General features: G+C 40.3%; 1 protein-coding gene across 1 annotated transcript in view; it reads right to left on the bottom strand.

The window, feature by feature from the left end:
* Positions 1 to 26,700, bottom strand: part of LOC132650851 (zinc finger protein 431-like) — a 33,426-nt gene extending 6,726 nt beyond the window's left edge. The window contains exons 1-2 of the mRNA XM_060376187.1: positions 26,586 to 26,700; positions 25,254 to 25,408 (exon numbers count right to left, since the gene is read on the bottom strand). Of these exons, the coding sequence (XP_060232170.1) occupies positions 25,254 to 25,301 (48 nt within the window). The 5' untranslated portion in view covers positions 25,302 to 25,408; positions 26,586 to 26,700. The remainder of the gene's footprint in view (positions 1 to 25,253; positions 25,409 to 26,585) is intronic.
* Between the last annotated feature and the right edge of the window lie 839 nt (positions 26,701 to 27,539).

The raw sequence follows: 27,539 nt of genomic DNA, 5'->3' as shown, positions 1-27,539 counted from the left end.
TTGAAAGATGATTTACTTTAAATACATAGGTGACCCAAGAAATTCTACCAGAGAATTCTTACTGTTGATATACACTTTCCACAAAGTGGCTGAGAACACAATAAACTAAAATTTCACTAGCCCTTCTGTATACAAATGAAAAAAAAAAAAAGGACTGAGAATGAAATTTGGGAAACAACACCCTGAACAGTAGCCACAAACAGTATAAAATATTTTGTTGTAACTCTAACCAAGCAAGTGAAAGTCTTCTATGACTAGAATTTCAAGTATTTAAAGAAAGAAACTGAAGATATCAGAAGATGGTAAGATCTCCCAAAATCATGGATATATAGGATTAACATAGTAAAAGAGCATTCTTTAAAAAACTGCGGTCTACAGGTTCAATCCATTTCCCAAAAACATTCCAACATAATTCTTTACAGACCTTGAAAAAGCAAACCAACTTCATATGGAAAAATAAAATACCCTTGATAGCAGACCAATCCTGTAAAATTGGAATAAGGACACGGAAATAAACCCACATTCCTACTGGAACTTTACTTTCAACAAAGATAAAATCATACAATGGGAAAAAAAAGACAGCATCTTCAACAAATGGTGGTGGTACAACTATATGTCTACATGTAGAAAAATGAAAATAGACCCTTTGTATCACTCTGCAGAAACTCAAGTCCAAGGGGATCAAAGACCTTGACGTAAAACCAGAAACTCTAAATCATTTAGAAGACAAGGTGGAGAAAAATTTGGAACTCATTAACACAGGAGATAATAGAACAAGAACAGCACAGGATCTAAGATCAACAATTAATAAATGGGATCTCAAGAAACTGAAAAGCTTCTATAAGTCAAAGGACACTATCACTCAAACAAACAGCAGCCAACAGTTAGGGAAAATATCTACACCAACCCTACATCAGACAGAAAGGTAATATCAAATATATACAAAGAACTTAGGATATTAAACACCAACAAATCAAATAATCCAATTTAAAAATGGGGTTCAGAGCTAAACTGAGAAGCCACAAGAGAGGAATCTCAAAAGGCATAGAAGCACTTAAAAAATGATTGAAGTCCTTGGACATCACACAAATGGAAATCAAAATGACTCTAAGATTCCATCTTACACCACTCAAATGACTAAGATAAAAAACTCAAGTAACAACACATTCTGGTGAGGATGTGGAGAAAAGGGAACAAAAAAGGGAACTTTTCTCCACTGCTGATGGGAGTGTAAACTTGTACAACTTCTCTGAAATCAATCTGGTGTATTCTCAGAAAGCTGGGAGGAGTTCTACCTCAATACCCAGCTATACCACTCCAGGGAATATATTCAAAAGATGGCCCATTATAGAACAAGGACATTTGTTCTACTATGGTCAGACCTGTTTTATTGATAACAGTCAGAAACTAAGGAATGGATAAAGAAGTTCTAGTACATTTACACATGGAATACTACTCTGGTATTAAAAATAAGAAATCATGGAAATTGCAGGCAAATGGATTGAACTAGAAAAGATCATCCTGAGATAGTTAACCTAGACATAGAAACACATAGTTTATAAACTGATATTAGACCTATAGTACAGGATAACAATACTACAATCCATCCACCCGAAGAAGCTAAGAAACAAGAAGGGTCCATGGTAGGTTGCCAGAATGTCACTCAGAATAGAAAACAGAAGAGACAGCAGAAGGGGATAAAAAGAGAGAACTCGGCAGAAGTTGAAATGGGGAGGGAAACAAATGTGGGCATCAGATGTAGGGAGAATTGTAGTAGGAGGTGAGAGGGCTGAGAACAAGAAGGGAAACTGAGAGGGGCATCTCTTTGACAAGCTGGAGTCATTTGACAGGGAAGGTTCCTGAGAGGATATTGGTGTGACTCTCACTGAGACTCCTAATGGAGGGGCGGAGGAAAGAGACATGGAAACTGAAGTAACCACCTGCTAGCAGACAGGACTAGTGGAGAGAGGAAACAAAAACTGAATCACAAAAATCGTGATCCAAAAATTACCCTGCCTACAAGAAGTTTAGGGTGGGGAGAAAGAAGGATGAGGGTGGGCTGAGAGGAGAGGAAGGAGGGATTACCCTATGGATGTGAAGTCAAAAAACAAAGTAATTTCTTAAAAAAATTAATACACTCGGAGAGGGACAGTGGGCTTGAGAGGGGATAAGGGAGGGGGCTATAGCTGGGATATAAAATGAAAGTAATAAATAAAAGAGAAAAAAAATATTTACACATTCTCTGAAAAATGCAGTGAAAACTGGCAACATGAACTTGACCATCAAATTAGAATGTTCAAAATGAACCCCCAAAAGTGTCATCACGTCTTCATATATGTCACAGCCTAAGAAAAATATTACACACATACATGTTTTTTTTTAAATAAATTTCATTGTTGTTGCATTATCTAGAACCTGTAGAAAATTCTCTCACAAGGCAGACCTTCAGCATGATGTGCCATATAGTAACAAATGAGGACATAAAGACGCATGTAACTTCAAACCATACATGCATACATAAATTGTATTGAGCATTTTAATATTAACATTGGTAAAATATGCTGACAAAACAGAACACATTGGGGGTACATCTTCCATCCATGCACTTGTACTCAGAAAGCTGACACATGTAGCCTTGACTAATTATTAACATCCAAACCAGGTTTGAAAACAAACATCACCATCTAAGAAATCAGTCCCGAATTTTTAATTCTACCTTACTTAATTTTTTAGATCATGAGCAGGATAAGAAATATCTGAGGCCAAATTACAACACAAATGACCTCTAGCTTAATTTTTCATAGAGCCTATTTTCCATTGAAATCCTATCACCTCCACTTCCTATGTATGTACATAGGCATAATTTTTTTTCTCCTAACCTACTACTGTGTTGCTGTGATTGAATACCCTAACCACCAACATCTCCAGTCATGAATGAGTTTACTTGTTTGGTCCTGTCAGACCACAGTCCATCATTTTGGAAACCTAGGATAGAAACTGAAGTTTCAAGAAAACTTAAGCAAAAACCATGGCAAATATTGTTTCCTGCCTTGCTCTCTTGTTTCTTCATCGTCTCATGCTCAGCTAGCTTTCTTGTCGAGCTAAGGGCTGCCTGCTTAAGGATACTGCCACCCTCAATTGACTATCCTTCTATAAAAATCATGAGTCAACACAGTCTCTCACTTTCATAGAAACCAACCATTTTCTCATTACTTTATTTATTTTTTCACTTTATATCCTTCTTACAGCTCGTAGTCCTCTTTTCCAGGTATCATCCTCCCACCCACTTCGCCTACTCCTCCTCCCTTTCTTCTCAGGCAAGGGAAGCCTCCCCACACCAACTCTACTCATCACGTCAAGTTGCATGCAAAATAAGTGCATCTTCTTCCACTGAAGCCAGACAACACAGCCCAACTAGGGCAAAGTGATTCATAAACAGACAACTGTGTCCATGTCACACATAGTGCCCATTTCAAATGCTAGGTGACAGACATGAACACAAAGCTGCCCATCAGCTAAATATGTGTAGGGTGCCTAGGTCCAGTCCATGCATGCTCTTTGGATGCCATTTTATGATGGCATGCTGCCAACTGAATTTACCATGTGAAAAAAAATTCAGAATTCTCAGCAGAATTATGAAGATGTATTTAACGCAGAGACAAAATATGACTTCTGTACTTACTTTACAATGACAATAATGCAAATTGTGTACAATTTTGTGAAAGAATTAAGCAAAAATGACAAGAACAAGAGCCCAAAAATATAGTCAAGATTTCATCAAGATACCTAAGGAAACTCAACCAAGAAAAAAATGTGAAGTAGGCCAATGTTACCTATGATTGTAAACACACAGAAATTAAATAAACAGAAACATCACCACTCCCACAAAATAATTCAAAGTGACCCCTACACTGTTCAAATTACCTTCTAGATACAACTGATTCTTTTTCAAAGAAAGTCCCCATGCTCTAGACCTCTCTCTGTAAATGGAGGTCACCATAAAGGTGGGCTATGGGGCTGTAGTTCATGGCCCCCTAGTGATTGAAGGTAAACCCAGTCCTACTGATTCCCATAAACAAAAAATGTGAAATAATAATTTTATGTCTCGTTCTTGCCACATGTATTCCAGCACAAGACATGAAATATGTACTGTGTAACTGCATAACAGCATGTACATTTGAGACATCTAACACCATGTATACTTGAGACATCTCTGCAACTCAGAAACTCCTTTTAACCCTGGAATTGAGTTCCTTAATTCACATCACTGTGGTTCCTCTTAGTAGAAAGAAAAAAGGATGATAATCAAATATTGCTGAAGTCTGATCCACATTTCTTCCTTGACACCATTTTGTACCCTATTTTTAAACTTGTAACATTTATCACAAAACAACTGAATAAGGAAACAAGGTTTAAAACTTCCAGAAACCTGACCTTCATTTTTTTCAAGCTGTCTTCCTACTGCACACACAATAGACAAATCATGATATGTCTCAAATGAGTAATTTTTAAAACTCTGCTGTGTATAGCCTTTAACTTGAGAATTTAGGAATTTTAAGCAAGAGGAAAGCAAAGCCATGCATCTGGAGAACAATAGATTGTGATCAATGTGACTTGAGCCAACCACACTCGTCTCAAATATTTTTCTAAAAGAATGAAGAAGCAACTATTCTAGAATTAATATCCACCACCAGGAAGAACATATGCCACACACAACTAAATGGTTAATTAAAAAAGTTTCTTTAATAGTACCATGTATCTAGTTCTAGTTAATGCTATAAGAGAAGATAGCTTAAAACTGATTTTGTACTCCATACATGCAGTCCTCCTTAAGTCTCTACTATGCTCCAGGTTATATATGAAACAATTTCAATATAGATTGCAGAGTTCAAGTAGCCAGTGAGCCACTTGGGAGATTTACACAACAAACATATTCCTAGAATGATTTATGTACTCCACTCTCCTAATACAGCAGGTCATTACTCGGTGACATGGTATAAGTGAGAGGTCTCAGAGGTTTCAAATGTTCAGAAAAGTAGAAGGAAGAAAATGTAAAAGCTAGGATGGGAAAGTTTTGCATAAGCTATGTCTTATCCTAAGTAAGCTTCTTAATAAGAATAGCATATTGCACACTTCTTCTTGGGGAAAAATGGAAGGAAATGAGAAATATCTATGAGTTGATCAGAAACGCTCATAACAATGGTATAAAACCATGAGGAATCTAATAAAACAAACTGCACAAGGGGAACACAGGATCTCAAGAACATTATTTACCAAGACCACAGTGACTTTGGAACTGATGAGGGTATCTCCATGTGTTGCATAGAGTTGGGTTCTTAGAATCAGAGGCAAGCCCTCCTCAAATGCCCTGACCCTGCTGGTTTTAGAAAAAACAAACAAACAAACAAAAACAACAACAAAAAAAAACCCCACTGCTTTATTTTAAGTACCTCAGAATCTGGGGGCAATCTCCCAAAGCCTAGGCCACAGGTTGTACTGGCACTGCCAAGCGTATTTGAGGAGTTTGAGAAGAAGTTAGGTGATTCTTACAAACATGAGGGTCTTGGGGAAAGCTTTATTTAATAAGGGCATCCTTCAACACAATAGGGCTTTCCCTGTTCAATTGGTTTTCACTAAATGTCTTCCACATATGACAGAGCTATGCATTTTTTTCAAGAACAAAACTGCAACTTTATGGTACACCAGTCTTTAATTGCCCCAGGCCGACCCAGTCGGGAGTCACTCACCTGCAGGATAAGCAGGCGTTCAGGTATCAGGTTAGACATAGGTAGGCAAAATGACAGAGACCACACCAGGTAGTGTTGGTTTGGATCTACTTCGCTTTACAAAAGTCAAGCCAACACTTATATAGTGATTACATAAAGAAGCACCTGAAGTTAACATATTTCCCGGAGCATTCAGACTTTTTACCAACAATACAAAGTTTACATTTTAACTGAAAGAATAACCTGGTAGAAGCAGTGTCTACAAAAAATCTTGGCCTAAAAGCTTTTAATCAAAGCAAATACAAAACCTTAAACTAGTGGTGTTTACGCAGTTTACTGCTACTAATTAGTGAGTGGAAGGCCAGGGGCTGTCATTGCTCTCCAAACCAAGTTGGCTAAAGATTTACAACACCCCTAGAGTTAAGCACTGAGGGGAATTCCTCCTGTTTGTCTGCTAAGGATTTACAATCTTTCCTTAGAGATAAGATGCTGGAGCTAGCCTATCCGCAAAACTCATAGTATAATATAAAACTCTCTGACCTCCTATGTTTGCCTATCTTCTTTTTGCCTCATCATAAACACCTGTGTTTGGTAATGGTGTTGTAGTAGTTTTACTGCAGTGGGAATATCCAGAGCATTTATCCTAACACATCCTGATTAAACATTTTCTTTAGAAAGCCCTAAAACTCTTGTCCTTTTACTACCTACATTTGGTTTTTCCAAGAGCAATTCCTGATGCTGAATCTGATTTATTACCTCTCCTAAAATTTTATTTTCCTTCTACTCTTATTTGCTAAAGCTTTCAGTAATCTAGTAGAAATGTTTTCTTGAATACATAATTGTCCTGTTCCAAGAATCATAGAGAAACAGCAAAAAGGCTCATCGATCCAATCTTGCAACCGCATAAGCGTGGGACTTTCAGAATACGTCTTTTTGGCTTAGATGGCCATGTTAGGGTTCTTGCTAGGGACCTCCAGGGGGCATATTTCCAAAGAAAAGTTATCTCCCGCCTAGTAGCACAATCTATTGATATGCTACACAGACGACACTGGAGAGGGTGTAGCATTTAATGTTGGCTGTGAGTATGTAGTGGCAATTAAACAAGTTGTTAGATGCTTTGACATGGAGATGGGCCAATGGTTGGTATAAATCAGGGCTGAATTCTTGGTTATGGCTGGAGACAAATTTGTTGAGTATTCACTTGAGCAAATATGTGTTTTCTAGCATCCTGATCTCTAACAGTCCTGCTTGGCATAGTACTTATCTACTTAGCCCTTTGCTAAACTCTATGTGGTATGATTTCCTGTTACCTAAATATTGGCAAATCACTTACATCAACAATTCTACTCATTTACATCACAGCTTTACAATGAAGTGCTACTCAACACATGTTATTTACAACCTCCATAAAATTAACTCCAAAGGAATCTTATACCTGAATGTTAAATGCCAAGGTCAGAACTTGTAATAGATACTAGAATCTAGGCCTCTCTGAGTTTTCACACTACCAAGGACATTTATATGATCAAGCCCCTGCTGCAAATATTTTGTGAACATGCAACCCCATAGTGTGTAAGGAGGCAGCCTCCAGAGCCCCAGCCCTCTCCAAGCAGCTCTTCCATTTTACTAGCAAGATTAAACTAACTACACATTCCCAAGCTTGCAACACCATCTCCCACTCAACCCCTTGAAACATTTTCCTAATTATCAGTTAAGTGGTAAAACTTGCTGTTCCCTTAACCAATGTGCCTAAATTGCAAAAATATATCACTTACAAAGCCCTGCCTTATTACGGACAGAACACTCATGTCTTTGTTTCTTTATCACCTTGAGCTCCAGAACACATGTCAAGGGATATAAATGAAGGGCCTTGGAATCCAGACCAAATGTCTTGGAAAACAGTTAAAGACCTTGAGCCCAGTGACCTGGATCAACACAGCCTCCAACAGAAACTCCCTTGCCTAACCCCAGGACTCACCAAGGTGCCCTCCCCTTGTGGATTTAACTCTTTAAATATACAATAAAGCTTAATCTGGGTCACCGTTCAGATCCTGAACTGGCTGCCTCCCTGAGCTCAGAAAATAAAGATTTCATTTTAACCTTCTGTTCCGGAAATGAGTTTTCTCTGCTCCCAACAAATATAGTCAAGATATTCAGATGCTCTGCTCTGTTCAGGGCTAGGAAAAGGAACATCTCCCATGGCTGATTCTGGCTGCTGGTTCCCACCCAGCCTAATGAAAGACCCTAAACAGCAGCTCCTGTTGTTCAGCCTCCTGCTCCACCAGGATGGGGGCACTGACGACAAACTCACCACGTTGCATCTTTGGAAATTGTCTGAAATCTCCTCACAGCACACAGCAGCTACGCTCATAACAGAGCCCACCAGCCATTCAATTCAGCTCAGCTATAGAGAGAACATGTGCCATGGCGCCAGGAAGAACCAGCCTTTTCCTCAAATGGAGCGATGGAAGATCCTGATTGGCCAGTGAGTCTTGAGTGACATGAGCACCTCCCATAGGTTTAGACTGTACTGAAGGGACAAGGCTTAGTGATCTATGGCTCAGGCTTTCCTTTCAGTACCAAATCTTCAGATCTACAGAGATTTGCATTTCATCATCATTTGTGTCTGTCCTCCCCTAGCTTACCCTATGTCTTCCAGCACTCAGGATGCAATATCCCTCTTCCTGCTGGAATCAAGGTGGATATTGCACAACTGTTATTCAACCTGTAGCAGAATGAACAGTCTGTCCCACAGGTGGAAGGGTGCCAAGAGTATTAAGAATTAGAGAGAGATTTTAGAAAATGCAAGGAGATTTTTGTTCTGTGAATTCATGCTGGGGTTAGGTAAACTGCAGCCACTTTTTTCCTGGAAGATAAGAGACAACACAGGAGAAAAGAAAGAAGGAAAAACCTGACACATTGGAGTACTAGTATCAGGTAAAAATCCTTCAATGGGAAGATGAAGAAAACAGAAAGCTGTACTAGTGAAGGCTCTACGCATAAAAAGAACTGACAGAATAAATTTCTCTGTGTATGTATACAGCTAATACACACACACACACACACACACAGATATATATATATATATATATATATATATATATATATATATATATTATGATTTGATATTTTGAGACAGGGATTCTATTTTAGCCTTCGCTGTCTTGGACTAGATCTGTAGACTAGGCTGACCTTGAACTCACAGACTGGCCAGCTTCTTCCTGCCAGAGGACTGGGATTCAAGGCCTGTGCCACCAAATCCGTCTCAGATTTTTTGTTATATTTTTTTAAGACCGAGTTTCATTATGTAGGCCTGTCTGTGTTGGACTCTCTTTGTCAACCAGGCCAACATTGAACCCACAGAGAAAAGCCTGTGTCTGCCTTTCATGTGCCTAGATTATAGGCTTGCCCAAGCATGGCTGGCAAGACCTTAGGCTTTTAAGTATTTGTTTAAGGGAGGGTTTCTTATGTAATTAACTTTTTATGAGATTTCTGAGGGGGTGGATGAGGGGACCTCTGATTATTATTATCTGTGTGTATCTGCGTGCACAGTCATTAAATCAGACATTGTTGCCATCCTCACAGACCTTAGATCAGAGCTTTTATTCTTATGCTTAAGAAATTTTATTTTATTTCTTTAGAAAAACATCTTCCAAGGCAGTGAGTTCTGTGCTGAGCATCACTTGCACTGTGGTCTGGTCCTCTGAGGACAAGGAATCATATGAAAAAAAGAGAGTATTACCTGGAGATTTGATCACAAGGACCAAATACATCTGGGCACAGGGGTCTTTTATGAGACTGTATCTCCAATCAAGGACCATGTATGGATCTAACCTAGAACCCCTGCTCAGATGGAGCCCATGGTAGCTTAGTATCTAAGTGTGTTCTCTAGTAAAGAGTACAGGGACTATTTCTGACATGAACTCAATGGCTGGCTCTTTGAACACCCCCCACACCCCCCCCGAGGGAGGAGCAGCCTTGCTGGACCTCAAAGGTGGACATTGCAGCCAGTACTTAAGATACCTGATAAGCTAAGGTCAGATGGAAGGGGAGGAAGACCTCCCTTATTGGTGGACTTGGAAAGGTGCATGGAGGAGATGAGGGATGGTGGGATTGGAAGGGAATGAGGGAGCAGGCTACAGCTGAGATAAAAAGTTGATAAACTATAAATAATATTAAAAAATAAAATAAATAAAATAAAAAAAAACAGATTGTAGATCTCAACAGAGAATTCTCAACAGGAGAATCTCAGATGGCTGAGAAACAGTGGTTCAGCATCCTTAGCATTTAAGGAAATGCAAATGAAACTACTTTGAGCTTTAATTTTACACATCAGAATGGTGAAGTTTAACAGGACAAGAGACAGCTCACTCATACTGACAAGGGTGTTGGAGAAGGGGATAACTCCTCCGCTGCTGGTTGGAGGGCAAAGAAATACACCCAACATTGTATTTTCTCAAGCAACTGGGTTGTTGTCCCAGAAGGTCGTATGGAGATGCCTAAAAGCCCAGGCTCATGTTAGGCAGAGCCTTGCTCTCTGAAAAATAACAGGGCCAACTGGGGAGGAGAGCTCACACACAGTGCTTTGAAGGTTGAGAGGTGGACCAAATGCAGGCTGAAAGACTTCTTCCTTATGTTTTATTCTCTTTGGGGTGAGAGTATTGTACAGGCTACAGAAAGAGAAATCTAGACATGAACCCAGGATAAAAACCCTTCCACCTAAAATCTGTACTGCTTGCAAGATGTAAAGGGGGCATGGTGGCACCAAACTTGCTTGAGTGGTGGCAAGCATTTGTATGCATGTGTCAGCACCAGGTCCTCTGCTGAGATGTCATGGCTTTTAGCTCACTACTTCTGTGGGACTCCTAACATTAGGAACAAGTGTAGCTTTGACTCTCTCACCTGCTCTTGAGATTCTTTTTCCCCTATTAAGTTCCATTTCCATCCTCAGTGTGAGGTCTGTTTGTCTTGTCTTTTTTGTATCTTGTTTGGTCTTGTTTGGCAGTCCTATTTTGGAAGCCTGTTCTTTTCTGAAAAGGATGCAGAGGTGAGGGAGTGGATCTGGGGAAGAAAGGAGGTATGCCGGAAGTGGGAGAAGTAGAGGGAGGGAAAACAGTGGTCAGACTATATTATATGAAGGAATAATCCTTTTCAATTAAAAAGCATTAAATCACTTTTCGTACCTAAAAATGCAAAGAAGAGAAGCAATCAAAGAGAAGTGAAATAGTGACGACAAGGAAAACACGATCATGACATACAGTTATTGTTCTGTGTGCATAGAGGGAAAGCATCACTCAGGAATTTAACAAGCTTATTCTTTAGTCCAATCTAGATCTGTGAAATCAGAAATTTTGCTCTCACCAATGTGAAATATATATCATGCATGTGAAAAGAAAAGGTAATTTTCTGTTGTCATGTGGAATTACAAGGTTCCCTGCTCATTTAATTCCAAAAGAGTACTCTTTCTTCTCTATAATAAAAACCAAAGATTGCAGCTGGAGAGATAGCTCGGCAGATAAGTACACTCTGTTTCTTCAGAGGTCCTGAGTTCAATTCCCAGCAACCACATGGTGGCTCACAACTATCTATACTGAGATCTGTTGCCCTCTTTTGGCATGCAGGCACAAATGCAGAGAGAACATTAATTAAATCAATAAAATATTTTGAAAAAACAAAAAAACAACAACAAAGTTTGTATAATATTCACAATAATAGAAATAAATACATAATGTTATACACTATACATTAACTATATAATACATTAAGTATATACAAACTGATATTTTAAAATGTTAAGTGTTTAAACATGTTTTACCAATAAAAATAAAAGTGTTACCATCTAAGGTAGGTTAGCTGATCAGAACAAAACTATGAAAAGTGTCACTTGTCTAAAACTATTACATTTTTATTCAACTATAATTTATTGTCATTATTTCAATCCAAACAAAACAAGTCTGTCTGTTTCTTAACTCATTTTCACTTCATGCAGCATGACTCATTGGCAGAAAGCTCTCATACCATCAAAATAAACCACCTGCTGCATTTTTATAGTATGCAATTAAAGCACATTTGCTTTTTATTCCTATAACAACTTTTTCTCTAAAAAGCCTGATATTTGATATCCCTTCTCCACATACCAACTAAACATATGTTTAAAAAATTCAGATAGGTTGTGTTGTTTCTGCCTTTCATTTTCTATTGTGAACTTTAAGGCAGACAAGATGACTGAAAGTCTCCTACCCAATGGACAAAAAGGAATCAGCAAGAGTGAAACCAGAGAGAGGTTTGTTGATTTGACACTGCTTACGCTGTAATTATACACTGTTTCATGACCAATAATACAGCACTGACTGTGAAAGTCTTTTATAAGTGTGTAATGCTTTAACCATTGATATTGTTTTCATTCATTTATCATACTGTCCTTCTGAGGCATCAAGCGTGACTTCAAAAAATAAGGAATTAGTTTATTTTAAAAGTTGTGCCACCAGGAATATAAATGCAATAAGCATGAGAATTCAGATACTTCCTTAAAAGTAATACAAAGTACATGAAAAACTACTGAGAAGACTGTTGGGATCCATAGCAATTCTGTCATTTTATGAGAGCTCCATGCAATGGAGGCACACATAAACATAGATGCAATGAGAATGTGTGAAAACATGGTTTATTTTGTTGTTTTTGGTAATGAGAGGGTGTGGGTGTAGGTATTATCTGCAAATGCATCAGATTACACACACTAAATACTTGCAGTTTTACATGAACTATAACAACACAACGTAATGTTACCTAATTTTAGTTTGTATTTGTGGGAAATCCCAAATTCTTCTATCAAGAGATTATTTTGTATGCTAATACACGATCCCATATCACATTCAAATTTATTGTTCAATTCTGGACCATTTTTTATTTTCACATTTTGTCTTCTCAATTATACTCAGTGGGAGAGCTTTCATGACCATAATAATGTATTTTGTGTCAGTAAACTCTATTCTGAAGTCTTCTTTCTATGGCTCTGTAAATTATTTCATATCACTTTCAATTTTATATACTAACTGCAGTTTGCTAAACAAATAGTCATGTAGGATATCATTTACCTTTTTATACTCAACAACACCAATGGAATGATGTATTTAAAAAAAAAAAACTAAGACGTTGGCTATTTTCTATTTCAACATGAATTTAACAGAATCTAAAGAAAATTTCTATGAATTTCTAAGAGGAAAGCTGATTCCAAAGCTATGTGCAATGAAAAACAACACAGAATTCCCAATAGGATTATGAAATAAGAGTACACACATGGGCAGCTGTGACCTCAGAATGTATCTCAGAGCTACAACTATCAAGAATGTGTAAAACAGTTGTGACAAAATTGGGAGATGAAGAGAAAAAGCCAAAATCTTAAGCCTAAAAAGATATTCAAATTTTCCTCAAAATACCCAAGTAAACTCTGCCAAGAAAAATGTGTACTTGACCAAGGTTACCTATAGTTATATATATATAGAAATTACATAAACAGACTTCAAAATTCATACAAAAGCAACTCAAACTGACCTCTAAAGTATAATACTGACTCACCAGCTACTTCCAAAAGGAGAGACCACATGCTCTATGCTCTGGAGCGCTCTGTGGAAAAAACTGATCAAAAAGTGAGCTATGATTCTACAGCCCCTACAGCTTTCTTGTGGTTTCAGGCAAATCCAGCCCTACTACTGAAAGCCACACATTAACCAATGTGTTGAGTGTTTTCCTGTTTGCTTACTTCCACATGGATTGTGCCACAAGATGTGGAAACTGCCTTATCTACTTACCCAACCCCATGCACACCTTAAAAACCTCTGCATCTCAGAAATCCCTTTTGTGTCCTGAAATTAAATTTTCCTGAAACACATCACTGTGGTTGAAAGTTGCGCAGATAAAGTTTCTAAACAAAAATGGCTGAAGAATGTACTTTGCCCCATTTCTATCAGCTTCAAAACTATTTATAAAAATTGCCACACAAACCTGAATGTGGAATGCAAGGTTCAGAACTTCTAGGGAGCAGACCATCAGTTTTCCAATCTGTCTTCCCACCACACACCAAAAGCAATGTGCATGTGGACACTGGACAGTGATATTTTAAGCATCACAGCTTTAAACTGCCAGGGCTACAGAGGAATTCTACCAGCCCACCACCAACCACCCCTAAGGAATCCACACTCAAGGGAGAATCAGCAACCAAGGACTGCTCCCCAAGCCACCACATAGATCAACAGAACGACAGTTGACCCTCGGTCTCAGCACCAACATATCAGACTCTGAGATCTTAGCAGACCTGTTCCTCCTGGTTTTGGGAGAGTGATTCACATACTCAGCATTGCATGCTTTGTGGTACCCCTCACAGTTCTCTTCAGATGCATCAGAGAAGAATCCTGGAAAGAAACTATGAGCTACCTCACACTGGTGCTACTGATTGGCAGGTCTGCCCAGGGTCCCTCATTCCCTCATTTCCTTTGACCACCCAGCTGTGCTTAAGGACACTAGCAGCTACTCTACTGGGGGATCAGATAAAATGACTCAGGCAGCTGAGACCTTCCCAGCTGGGCCCACACCTTAGGCACACACAGGGCCCTACTCTAAGAAATCTGTATTTTAGTACAACGTTCTAGTCTCCAAGACACAAGGAGACAGTTCCTCATCCAAGTCACAGGGTCCTTTGTGTGCACATTCCAACACACAATCAATGTTCAGTGCAGCAATCTCTACCTCATAGCTGAGAAGTCCTGAAGCCAAACCAAAGTAAAAGAGTAACAACAATTAAAGCAAAAAGTGACCATGAATTTGAAAGTGAGGAATGGTAACTGGGAAATGTATGAAAAAAAAAAAAAAAGGAAAGGACATAGATGATTCTCGGTATGAGAGGGTAGAAAGTTTATTATACATAAAAGGGACAGAATAGCCAGAGGCAGGGACATCAGGGAGAGTCTAGAGGGTACATGACTGTGAGCCTTATGAGGAAAGGGAGGAGGGGACAGGGTAAAGTCAGACCAAGCGTCCAGGATAGTAAATGATACATGAAAAAGACCAGGTAACCAAAATGGCCTGTTAGGCTTGGCCACACCAGTTTGTCCAGAACTGTGTTTGTTGAACCAATGTAACTACAGAAATTTGGTTTCTAGAAATGAGTTTAGTTCCTCTTCCAGAATCTTGATTGACTTGGTCTGTGAACTCCAACTATTGCTAGTTTGTACTTTTCCTAACCATCTAAAATTGAATAATTGACACTTCCTGTCCAAGCAGGAAAGCTCTCAACATCCTTCTTCTCCATCCCTTTCTGTGTTTTGATGACATCAACTTCGAAGTTGGTCAGTGAACCCGATTCATACACAGATCCCTCTTTGTTTGTAATTGCCCACCCTAGGAAAGCCAGGGATTTTTGAGGAATCTCATTCACTGGTCTCTTTTCACTGACCAGGTTAAGGTCCAGCCTGAAATGAGTGGCAAGACATTGGGACACAGAGGCAAGATTAGGTATTCAAAGAAAGGCATCTGGAAAGATATGCCCCAGGTCCGGCCAAAGGCCCTGACTGGACAGAGAGTCTTGAGTGACAGGAGTGACAGGAGCCCCTTACTTAGGGTTAGGGTATCTCCCTTAGGTTAGAGTGTGCGGAAGGGACACAGCCAGTTAGTCCCTGACCCTGGCTCCCAGGCCAGGACCGTGCCTTCTCCAGATCTGCAAAGGTTCACATTTCAGCAGTGCTAGTGCCTGTCGTCCCATAGCCTATGTCTGCCTTCACACCCAGTCTCGGGACCGCCCAGCCCTCCCACTCTGGCTGCTCAGGGACTTGCTGCTCCCCTCTGTTGGAAGGGGCCCTAGGCTCCCCAACTCAAAAACTCAGGGCATGCCTAAGCTCCCCCACAGCACTCAGTAGGCAGTTCTACTTCTTCCTCCTGGTGGATCAGGCTTCCACAGCCCATTACTCAACTGCAGTGGAGTTACCCATCTGTTCCACAAATGGAAGGGATCCTAGAATAATAACAAGTAAGGAGAATGTTTTAATTATTCATACATTTTATAATTAAAGAACAAACTACAAATTAAGCTGACTTCTCTATTAAATTAGCATGGTGTTTAAATGCTTTAGCAGTAATATGCATATATGTATATAATATAAAATATAAAAGGTAGGAATCACATACTCCAAAAAGCCCATTCCTGTGAGATGATTAACATGTCTAGAGAACATATTTAGTACAATCAAACAATACTGATGAAATGATTGCAGGATTCTTAATTTAGGCTAAATCATATTCATCTTTGGAGGAATGTCAAGTTATTTATAAGTTATTTACAAGTATTTCAGAGGAATTTGTTAAATTTTATAAATGACTCTCACAGGAGTTATATACTCTTCTAAAAGAACAATAGGCACTGTATTTTGCAATAAATGCAAAATGCACTCTTGGCAAAAAGTATAAAAGCTGCTAACAGAATTTTGATTGGGACTGTGTGTTCCTTATACATTTCATTTCTGAATATTATGATTTTCTTTTAATTTTATTTTTTATATTAATTAAAGTTTATTCACTTTGTATCCCAGCTGTAGCCCCCTTCCTCATTCCCTCACAATCTCACCCATGCTCCCTCATTTCCATCCATGCCCCTCTATGTCTCTTTTGAGACTGATACTCCAACCAAGGACTATGCATGGAGATAACTTAGAACCCCTGCACAGATTTAGCCCATGGCAACTAAGTATACAGTAGATTTCCTAGTAAGGAGAACAGGGTCTCTCTCTGACATGAACTCAGTGTCTGGCTCTTTGATCACCTACCCCTAAGGGGTAATCAGCCTGACCAGGCTACAGAGGAAAACAATGCAGCCAGTCCTGATAAGACCTGATAGGCTAGGGTCAGATGAAAGGAGAGGAGGAACTCCCTATTAGAGAAATTTCAAGAAACAAGATTTTTGTTTTGTGGCTTCATGCTTGGTTCAGATAATTGCACCTACATTTCACCGGGTACCTGTGAAAACCTTGGGAGAAAAAGCAGTTAACAGATGACAAACCCTGTGGAACACTGTTTTTAGCAGCCACATCTTCCCAAATGGGAAGGTAAACAAAACAAAAACAAAATAAAACAAAACATCTGTATTAGTAAAGATTCTCTAGATGAACAGAACTGATAGAATGAATGCACATGTGTAGAAAGTGGGTTTATTAGAATGGTTCACACGATGTGTTCCAACTATTCCAACAATGACTGTCTAGCAATGGAAAGTTGAAGAATCCACGCTGAAGGATTATTTGATCATACTGTGAACCCTGAGATGGTGTCCTGGAAAAATCTGTCTCTAGTTGTGATATGGCTCAGCGCAAGCCCACACCTTTAATTCATGAAAGCTCTATTAAAACAGGCTTAAATAAACTCAACCATAGGTCAAGAGACCAAGCAAGGTTGAGTAAGAAGGTAGGCTGGGTGCTTTCTATGCCTTTCTGAGCTAGTAAGTTTTCACCTAGGCATCTGACTCCAGCATCTTTATTGGTGACATCAAATGTTTTAGATTCTGCTTAAAAACAAAACAAAACAAAACAAAACAAAACAAAAAGCCAGTAATGGTTCAGCCAGTGTGGCTGGATGTCTCAGCTTAATGCCAGTTTTAATAAAATTAGCTTGCCAGCCAGAGGTAGGGCCAGCAAAGAGAAAGAGCTACCATCTCCAATATCATATGTTATCATCAGAGACTGTGGCCAAGATTAAAGGTGGATTTTATCACATCAAAAATCTAGATTGAAGAAAGAGTTTTTCCACTTTCCCAACAGTTTGGGTTTTAGTTAATTCCAGACATATAGTCAATTTGGCTGCCTAGAATAGCCATCATAACAGAAGAGAAAACAGCAGAGCTGAGAAAGACTTTTTTTTTTCCTGTCGCAGGCAAGGAGAGCATGGGAGTCTTTTCTAAAGCATGATTTTCTTCAACAAAGGAAGCTTTGGGGTTTTACTTAGGGAATCTGGGTAAGTTCAAATATAGGTTTGCCTACTTTAAAGCATGCTAAGTTAAATTCTTTTCTTAACATGGTAATAGTGTACAAGGAGAGATATTTAAATGCATCTTAGCTCAAAGTCATGCAGAAACATATGTAAATTATAAAAGTAATGGACAGAAATGCCTTGTAATGTTCATCTTGTACCACAAGGTCTTAGATGAAAATAAGGAACGCTAAAAATCATTTGCATGCAGCCTGTACTTTCAATCATGTTGTATGATTTCACAGATATACGTATCAAGACCATTTTCTCACACATACAAAGATAGAGAATACAAATTCAGAAAACATCAAGAAAATCACTTATCAGCACCATGGATACTATTCTTAGTGGAACAGCTTTGTTGAGCTAGACTAACCTCACAATGAGCCTGTTTTTGCCTATGAGATGGTTGGTTCAGAGGAATGCTGCAGCTACTTTCATACAGGAGCAGAAAGAGTTCATTTTAAGTAGCCCTGGCTGCTGTCTGTCTCACTGCTGTGATATCCCTGTAGAGATTACTACAATTTTAAGCTTTACTTTTATTTCATATACATGGGTGTTTGCCTCCATGTGTCTATGTTCAGTAACAACAGAAGCTAGAAGATTGCAGTAGATGCCATGGACTGGAATTAGAGCAAATGGTTAGCTACCATGTGGTTTCTGGAGATGGAAACTGTATCTTCTGTATCAATATCCATTGTTCTTAACTGCTAAACTATCTCCCTAGCCATGTTTTAATTTAAAATGTATAACATTTTAATTAAAGTATATTACATTGCTTTCCCCATTTTTTGTCCTCTTCTTTTTTTATTTTTATTTCATTTTATTATTTTTCCCCAAAGACTCATGCCTGACCCTCCCCGGGCACAACCCTGTGACCTGGTTCATTTACACACATGTCCACCCCAGATGGTGACCAGCTCGACCCTATCCACTTCGTCCTCCTGAGGAGACTAGGATTGAGGGAGGTGACAGGAAATGGCTCTGCCGGATGCCCCTGTTGTAGTCATGGCTATGATAAGGGATCTCTCTGTAGCTGCATCTGGCTGTAGGTTCCCACCCAGCCCCAGGAAGGACCCACCACAGCAGGTCCTGCTGTTTAGTCACTTCCTCCACCAGGCTGGGGGAAGCAGCTGCAAACTCACCATATTGCAACTTTGGACCTGGCCTGAAATCCCGTCACAGCACACAGCAGCTGTGCTTAGACCACATCACACCAACCCTTAACCTCTTCTCAGTTACAGAACTGCAGCAAGGTGGTGGGAAGAACCTTCCTCTTCCTTTGACTGAAGGGAAGGAGGGTTCTGATTGGACAGTGAATCTTGAGTGACATGAGCACCTCCCTTAGGCTTACAGTGTACTGAAATGAAAAAGTACAGTGATTCCTGGCCCAGGCTTCCATTTCAGATTTTTCCATATCTGCAGAGATTTGTATTTCATCATGATTTGTGCCTGTCCTCTCCTTGCCTACCTCTGTCTTCCAGTACACAGTAGGCACTTTCCCTCTTCCTCTTAGAATCAAGACAGATAGCTATACAGTCCATTATTCAACCTGCAGGGAGTAAACAAACTTTCCCATGGGTGAAAGGGTGCCAAAATATTAAGAATTGAGAGATTTTAAAAAATGCAGAGAGATATTTGTTCTGTGTTTTCATGCTAGGGTTAAATGAACTGCAGCTATTTTTTCAATGCTAAAACCAATGATGTAGAAACAAAGGCAACAATACAAAGAATCATTGTAACTAAGAGCTGTTTGTTTTTTATTTTGTTTTTTGAAAAAAAATCAACAAGATAGACAAACTTTTAGCCATAAGAAAAAGACAGACAGACAGTATCCAAAGAACCAAAATCAGAAATGAAAAGGTGGACATAACAATAGACCCTGTGGAAATCCAAATAATTATTAGGCCTTATTTCAAAATACTATAGTTAACAAAATTGAAAAATCTGAAGAAAATTGATGTTTTTCCTGATAAATTTCACTTATCAAAGTTATCAGGGAAGCATGTCAAACAGTCTTATCATCCCAAAGAAAATAGAAGCAGTCATCAGAAGTCTTTCAACCAAGAAAAAAAAAGGAAGAGTGAAAAACACTCATTCTGTGAAGCCACAGTCACACTGATACCTAAACTGCACAAAGACCCAACAAAAATAACACAAAATTTTAGACCCATTTTCCTTATGGATATTGATGCAACAAAATACTCAATGAGATACTGGAAAACTGAGTCCAAGAAATCATCAAATACACCATTCACCATGATCAAGTAGGCTTCCTCTCAGGGGTGCAGGGATGGTTCAGCATACTTGCTCCATCACTGTGTTACACCATTTAAACACAGAAAAATATCACATGGTCATCTCATTAGATGCAGAGAAATCCTTTGATAAAACCTAGCATCACTTTATGGTAAAATCATGGAGAGATCAGGGATACAAGGCCCATACCTAAACATAATAAAGGCAATATATAAAAAGTTGACAACCAAAATCAAATAATATAGGGAGAAATTCAAAGCAATTTCACTAAAATCGAGGATAAAACAAGGCTGCCCACTCTCTCCATATCTTTTCAATGTAGTACTGGAAGTTCTAGCTAGAGCAATTAGAAAACTAAAGGAGATCAAGGAATGGAGACAGAAATTGAGGTATATTTATACAACTGAATACTACTCAGCAATTAAAAAGAAGGAAATCGTGTAATTTACAGGAAAATTATGGAAAAGATCATCCTGAATGAGGTAACCCTGAAGGAGAAAGACATACATGATATACACTCACTTATAAGTGATTACTAGCTATATAATATAGGATAAACATATTAAAATCTATAGCCCTAAAGAAGCTAGGAAAGAGGCTGAAACCTCACTCAGAAGGGAAAACTGGATAGGCATCAGAAGTAGGAGAAGACAAGGAACAAGACAGGAGCCTGCCACAGTGTGCCTCTGAAAGACTCTACCCATCAGGGTATTGAATGAGATGCCTAGAACCATAACCACACTTTTGTAGAGTGCAGGAAACCTTATGGAAAAAGAGGGAGATAGAAAGACTAGAAGGAGACAGGGACTCCACAAGGAGACCAACAGAGCAAATAAACCTGGGTCCAGCGGGTCTGCAGAGACTGATAATCCAGCCAAGGACCCTGCATGGAGACGACCTATCCCTTAGATAGGCTGCCAAAAAAGTTCCCCAGTAAGGGGAGAAGGGCTGTTTCTGACATGGAATCAGTGGCTGGTTCTGTGATCATCTCCCCCTGGGCAGAGTGGTGCGGCCCTGGCATGCCTCAGAGCAAGATGAGTAGCTAGCCCTGATAGGCTTTGGTCAAATAGACGAGGAGGAGGTCCTCCCCTATTAGGGACTAGGTAAGTGGCATAGGGGGAGAAGAGGGAGGGTGGGACTGGGAGGAGACAAGGAAGGAGGCTACAGACAAGATATAAAGTGAATAAATTGTAATTTAAAAAAAGAAAAATAGATCTGCCATAGCATTCTTCATATCATACCACAATACAATTTCTTTTTGTGAAAAAAAGAACTTACTAACATCAACTGTTCAACCAAAGTGTATAAATTGCAAAGGTTATGAAAGTCTATTCATGATAACAGAAAAGGTCTTAGAGATGAATGTTTGAATTTCTTTCTTTCTTTCTTTCTTTCTTTTTTCCTTCCTTCCTTCCTTCCTTCCTTCCTTCCTTCCTTCCTTCCTTTCACTTTTTTCTTTCCTCCTTTAGTGATTTTTCTTGTGTTTTTTAAATATATCTGAGTAGTATTCCATGTGTAAATGCAAAACAATCTCTTTATCCTTTCTTCCGTTGAAGGACATCCAGGTTGTTTCCAGATTCTGGCTATTACAAATAAATATTAAATGATGGAGAAACACTTAAAGAAATATTCAACATCCTTTGTCATCAGGGAACTGCAAATCAGAACAACTCTAAGATTCCATCTTACACCCATCAAAACGGCTAAGATCAAAAATTCAAGTGACAACACATGCTGGAGAGGATGTGGAAAAAGGAAAACCCTTCTCATTTTTGCTAGAGAGTGCAAACTTATACAACCACTATGGAAATCAATCTATCACTTTCTCAAAAAATAGAAAATAGCCCTACCTCAAGACCCATTTATACCACTTCTGGGCATATATCAAAAAGGTGCTCAACCATACAACAAGGACATTTGCTTAACCATGTATATTTCCTCTTTCAAATCACTTATAAGCTTCTATATCCTATTGCTCACACAATTACATTCTCACTGTAGGAATTGTTCCTTTTTACATTTCTGGTTTTTGCAGTTACTGCAGGATATGGACTCGCTACTGAATGCAAATCTACACAAATTTGTAGCTATAAACTTTGAAGAGAGATGGAATATGCAAAGTTTTATCACTCTGTGTCTGGATTACAAAGACAACATTTTTTGTAGGTCCATCCATTTACCTGAATATTTTAATTTTTTAAAGTACTGAACAGTAATTCACTTAAAAATCATGAATCTAATGAGCTAATATGTAGTTCAATTTTGAGATTATAATATAATTATGATATTTTACTCCCTCCAACCATTCCCAAATTCCCCTTCGGTCTCTATATCAAATTCATGGTTTGCTCAAAACGTTGTCTCTTGTGTCAATGAGTTCAAGGCTCTTCCCCACTTCTACTTCTACCTTTTCTTAGTGTGTCTGGATTTATCTTAAGGTCTTTGATCCGCTTGGACTTTAGTTTTGTGCAGGGTGATAAATATGGATCTATTTGCATTTTTGTACATGTAGACATCCAGATAGTCCAATACGTTTTTTGAACATACTCTTCTTTTTTCCATTGTATGGTTTTGACCTTTTGGTCAAAAATCAAGTGTGCAGGATTGGGCATGACAAATTTACCCTAATGGCTGTTAGCATCCCTGTACCCCATACAGACAAAATCACTTGGAAATCTGATGAAGCTGTTTGGGTTGACCAATGGCCTTTAAGCTCAGAAAAGTTAGCAGTGGCTATGGCGTTAGTACATTCACAACTTGCCACTGGTCACACTGAACCTACTACTTCTCCTTGGAACACGCCTATTTTTGTTATTAGAAAAAGGTATGGCAAATGGAGATTATTACAAGACCTAAGAGAAGTTAATAAAACTGTGCTTACCATGGGTGCTTTACAACCAGGACTGCCTACCCTTGTAGCCATCCCTGCTGGCTTTTATAAGATAGTTATAGATCTTAAAGACTGTTCTTTTACCATCCACCTGCACCCCGAGGATAAAAAGCACTTTGCCTTTATCCTGCCAGTAACAAACGTCAAAGGGCCTATGCCTTGTTTCCAATGTAAAGTTTTGCCCCAAGGCATGGTTAATAGTCCAACTCTGTGTAAAAAGTTTGTAGCTCAGATTATTGATCCTTTTATTATATGAATGATATCCTTTTAGCTGGACCTGATGGCTCATTGTTGCTTCATTGCTGTCAAAAGCTTTCACAAAAACTAATAGATTATGGTTTACAAATTGCACCAGATAAAATTCAATTAAAAGACCCATCTTTTTATTTAGGATTTGAGCTCCATCATCAAAAAATTACTACACAAAAAAAATCCAGTTAAAAACTAGCCATTTAAAGACTACAAATGATTTTCAAAAGCTCCTAGGAGATATCAACTGGGTAAGACCTTATCTTAAACTCACCACAGGGGACCTTAAACCTCTCTTTGACATTCTCAAGGGAGACTCTAACCCCTCCTCCCGTCGCTCATTAACCCCTGCAGTGACACAGGCCCTTCAGATTGTGGAAACAGCTATCCAAAATCAGGGAGTTACATTTATTTCCTATAAAGAACCCCTTCTCTTTGTTGTGTGTACCTCATTCCATACACCTACTGGAGTGTTTTGGCAACATAATCCCCTTCTGTGGACTCATCTCTCCACCTCTCCCACTAAGGTTCTTGCCCCCTATACTACCTTGGTTGCACAGCTCATCCTTTTGGGGCACAAACAAAGCTGCGACACACTTGGCATTCCCCATTTCAGTAAACCCTGTTGAGCAGGCCAGAAAAAAAACATGCCCTGCATCATTTAAATGCCCAAACACTTTGACTACTTTTTAAAATCACTGGGGAGTAGGCACGCCAAATTGTCAAACAATGTCCTGCCTGTGTCACTCTCCTGCCCACTCCCCATTTGGGAGTTAATCTCAGAGACCTGGTCCCAAATGACATCTGGCAAATGGATGTTACTCACTTACCTGAATTTGGCAATCTGAAATATCTTCATGTAACTATAGATACCTTTAGTGGATTCATTTTTGCCAGTTTACATACAGGAGAAGCCTCAAAAAAATGTTATAGCTCATGTTTTAAATTGCCTCTCGGTTATGGGCAAACCTAAGATTTTAAAAAGTGTCCATAGGTGTGGGGATTTATTACTGGGTCTTCTATTCGATTCCAATGATCTACCAGTCAGCTTCTATGCCAGTACCATGGAGTTTTTATTATTGTTGCTCTGTATTACAGCTTGAGATCTGGGATAGAGATACCTCCAGACAATCTATTGCTACACAGGATTGTTTTAGCAGTTCTGTTTTTCTTTGTTCATTTTTCCATATGAAGTTGAAAATACTTCTTTCAAGGTCTGTAAAGAATTGTGTTGGTATTTTGATGGGAATTGCATTGAATCTGTAGATTATTTTGTTAGGATAGCAATTTTCCTCCTGGGCATATATCCAAACGATGCCCCACCATTCAACAAGGACATTTGCTCTACTATGTTCATAACAGATTTATTTATCATATCCAGAATCTGAAAACAATCTAGATGTCCCTGAAGTAAAGAATGGAAACAGAAAGTGTGGTGCATTTACATGATGGAATATTACTCAGCAATTACAAAACAAAGAAGTCATGAAATTTTCAGACAAATGGCAGAAACTAGAAAAGATCATCCTGAGTGTGGTAATCCAGAAGCAGAAAGACACACATGGTCATATATATATACATATACTCATAAGTGGATGTTACACATATAATATAGGAAAAACACACTAAAGTAGCTAAACAACAAGGAGGACCCTAGGGAAGAGGCTGAAACCACACTCAGAAGGGAAAAGAGGATAGAAATCAAAAGTGGGAGAAGACAAGGAAAAGGACAGGAGCCTTCCACAGGAGTCCTCTGAAAGACTACCCCACAAGCGTTTTGACAGAGATCCTGAGACTCATACCCAAACTTTAGGCAGAGGGCAGGAAACCTTATGGAAGATGGGGTAGATAGAAAGAACTGGAAGGGACAGGATCTCCACAAAGAGACCAACAGAGCCAAAAAACCTGGGGCTAGAGGTGTTTTCTGAGACTGATATTCCACCTAAGGACCATGAATAGAGATAACATAGGACCTCTGCTCAGATAAAGTGCCGGGAGTCAAGGCTATTTACTGAAGACAAAGTCAACTAGTGAGCCAAAGCTATCTAGTGGAGACAAAGCTGTTTACTGAAGCCAAAAAATATAAGATCCTGATGCTTCCCTTGCTTATGAGTGAGGCTTACCTGGCATGGAAGAAGCCAGTCCATGTTTCTGTCTTCTTTAGGTCGCATTTCAATCAGGGTTTTATGGAGGGCATGGGACACTGCATACACTGCATTCCATATGGAAGAGCTGGGCTCAGAAATGGTCACCACATAATTTTCTTCTGGTTTAATCTCTAGAAATTGGGTATGGGTCATGATTTTCACACAGGAAAGCAGAAGGTGAGCAATCAAACCTGTCAGTCCAGAATTTATGGAAGTAAAAATATCCTGGGTACTGGGAGGCTGTAGGAGACTAGAGACAGTTCATTAAGCCAGGGATAGCTCTTGTTTTTGAATATGAGAAGCTTCCTCTGAAAAAGTTCATCAAGTCATTCCTATTTGACACGGACTCTAAAATAAATGTGTTGGTTTGCCATGTTCTACACCTTCCTTCTGGTTGAAAATAATTTATTTACCATGTGGAAAAACTTCAGTTACTTATATGACTACAGAATACCTGCACATTTACCTGTGTATGTTGGTTCAAATTCAGCAAATCAACACCAAATAGTACCCAAGTTTCAATTCGCTGGCTGTTTTTCTGCAGAGCCAGAAAGATTTCTTTCTTTCCTTCTTTCCTTCCTTCCTTTTCTTTCTTTCTTCTCTCTCTCTCTTTCCTTCCTTCCCTCTTCTTCCTCCTCCATCTCTTACTTTTTCTCTTTGCCCATATGTATATGCCTTTAGAACAGCAGAGGTAGCCAGATCCTTCTGTACTGAGTCTCCAGCAACTAAGCCCAGTACACCTTACCTACTCAACCCCCAGGCCCCTAAACATTATTTATAGGATCCTCCCTGCTCGTGCACCCGCAGGCCAGCAGAGGGCGCCAGAACAACCAATACAAGGTTGTGCACAGCCTCACCCAGGACGGGATGCACCCATCTCCCCCAGGAAGCATGCAGGAATGGTGGGAGCAGAGGACTGTGCCTCCTCTCTTCCCGCCATCCCCTGCCTGCAGTTCTGCACGAGCCCCTCGGGGACTCCAGGCGAATAGATGGAAGGCGAGGGGTGGACAAGGGAGGGAAGCGGGGAACCCCAAAATCCCCCCTACTCCCCTTCCTCCCCGGCCCCACCCCACGTGTGAGCAGGACTATGAATTCATAACTGCTTGGGATAAGAAGATTGCAGACCTGGGAAAACCGTTCCGGGTAGAAGCGCGTCTCTGGCGGAAGTCCCGCCCCTTATGGCTTCGCTTCCAGATCCGCCCCGCAGAGAGCAGAGACTTCCGGGCTCGGAGGCACCGAGGCCGCCCTACCATCTCCCTGGCCTCCGCCACGGGGCTGTAAACACAAACCCTCTATTCACAGACATACCTTTATCCCTTCGTTTCTCACTTCGGAGCTCTTGCTGGTCACGGAAGTCCCAACGGTCCAAGATACATCGCCTCAGAGACCCACTGGCCTGAGAACTACAAACGTGGCTTCGGAGCAAGGACTTCCGGGATTGTATCGGAGAACTACAAAAATGACGTCCACGTGTCGCGATGCATTCTGGGATTGCTCGTAGTTCCGAGTTTGATTCCTTCCCTGTCCGTTGCTGGACCGTGGACACTGAGTCGCCTACAAATCCCAGAATCCCATGCGCGATTTTTCCAGCATTATAAACGCTGGGAGGCAGAGATGCACATGGAGAGACCCATGACAGGCCCGGCTTCTGTATCCCTCTGTCCGGAGTAGGCGTGGGTTGATGACGCACTTCCGGCCTGGTTTGTTTTTCTCCCGCTGGCGCGCTGGCCGGGGTCGTGAGCAGTGGTGGCTGTGTTTTGGAGGAGACGGTGGCCGCGCGCCCCGCTTTCCGGAAATCTCATCGGGGTCTCGGGGTCCCGGAGGCTGCGATGGCGGCGGCCTGCGCGATGGTGCTGGCACTGAAAGCAGAAGCGGAGGAGGAAGAGAAGGACCCCGGGGACTGGCGGGACCCCGACACCTCCCGGAGACGCTTCCGGCGGCTGCGCCCCGGGGACGTGTCCGGCCCGGAGGAGGCGCTGAGCCGCCGGCGGGAGCTGTGCCGCCGCTGGCTGCGGCCCGAGCTGCGCTCCAAGGAGCAGATGCTGGAGCTGCTGGTCCTCGAGCAGTTCCTCAGCCTCCTCGCGCTCCGGCTGCGGGACCCTGTGCGCCACTGGCGCCCCGAGAGCGGGGAGGAGGCAGCGGCCTGGGCGCGCGCGCTGCATCCGGTCTCCCCGCAGGTGAGGACCCCCCAAACCCCGAGACCGCAGGCGAATGAATTTTCCCACCGCCCTGTCAAGGGCTCCGAGAAGGAAGGGCGCATTT

Source organism: Meriones unguiculatus, assembly GCF_030254825.1.
Source record: "Meriones unguiculatus strain TT.TT164.6M chromosome 13 unlocalized genomic scaffold, Bangor_MerUng_6.1 Chr13_unordered_Scaffold_34, whole genome shotgun sequence".
In the NCBI taxonomy this organism is placed as follows: domain Eukaryota; kingdom Metazoa; phylum Chordata; class Mammalia; order Rodentia; family Muridae; genus Meriones; species Meriones unguiculatus.
This window is presented reverse-complemented; position numbering and strand designations above follow the sequence as displayed.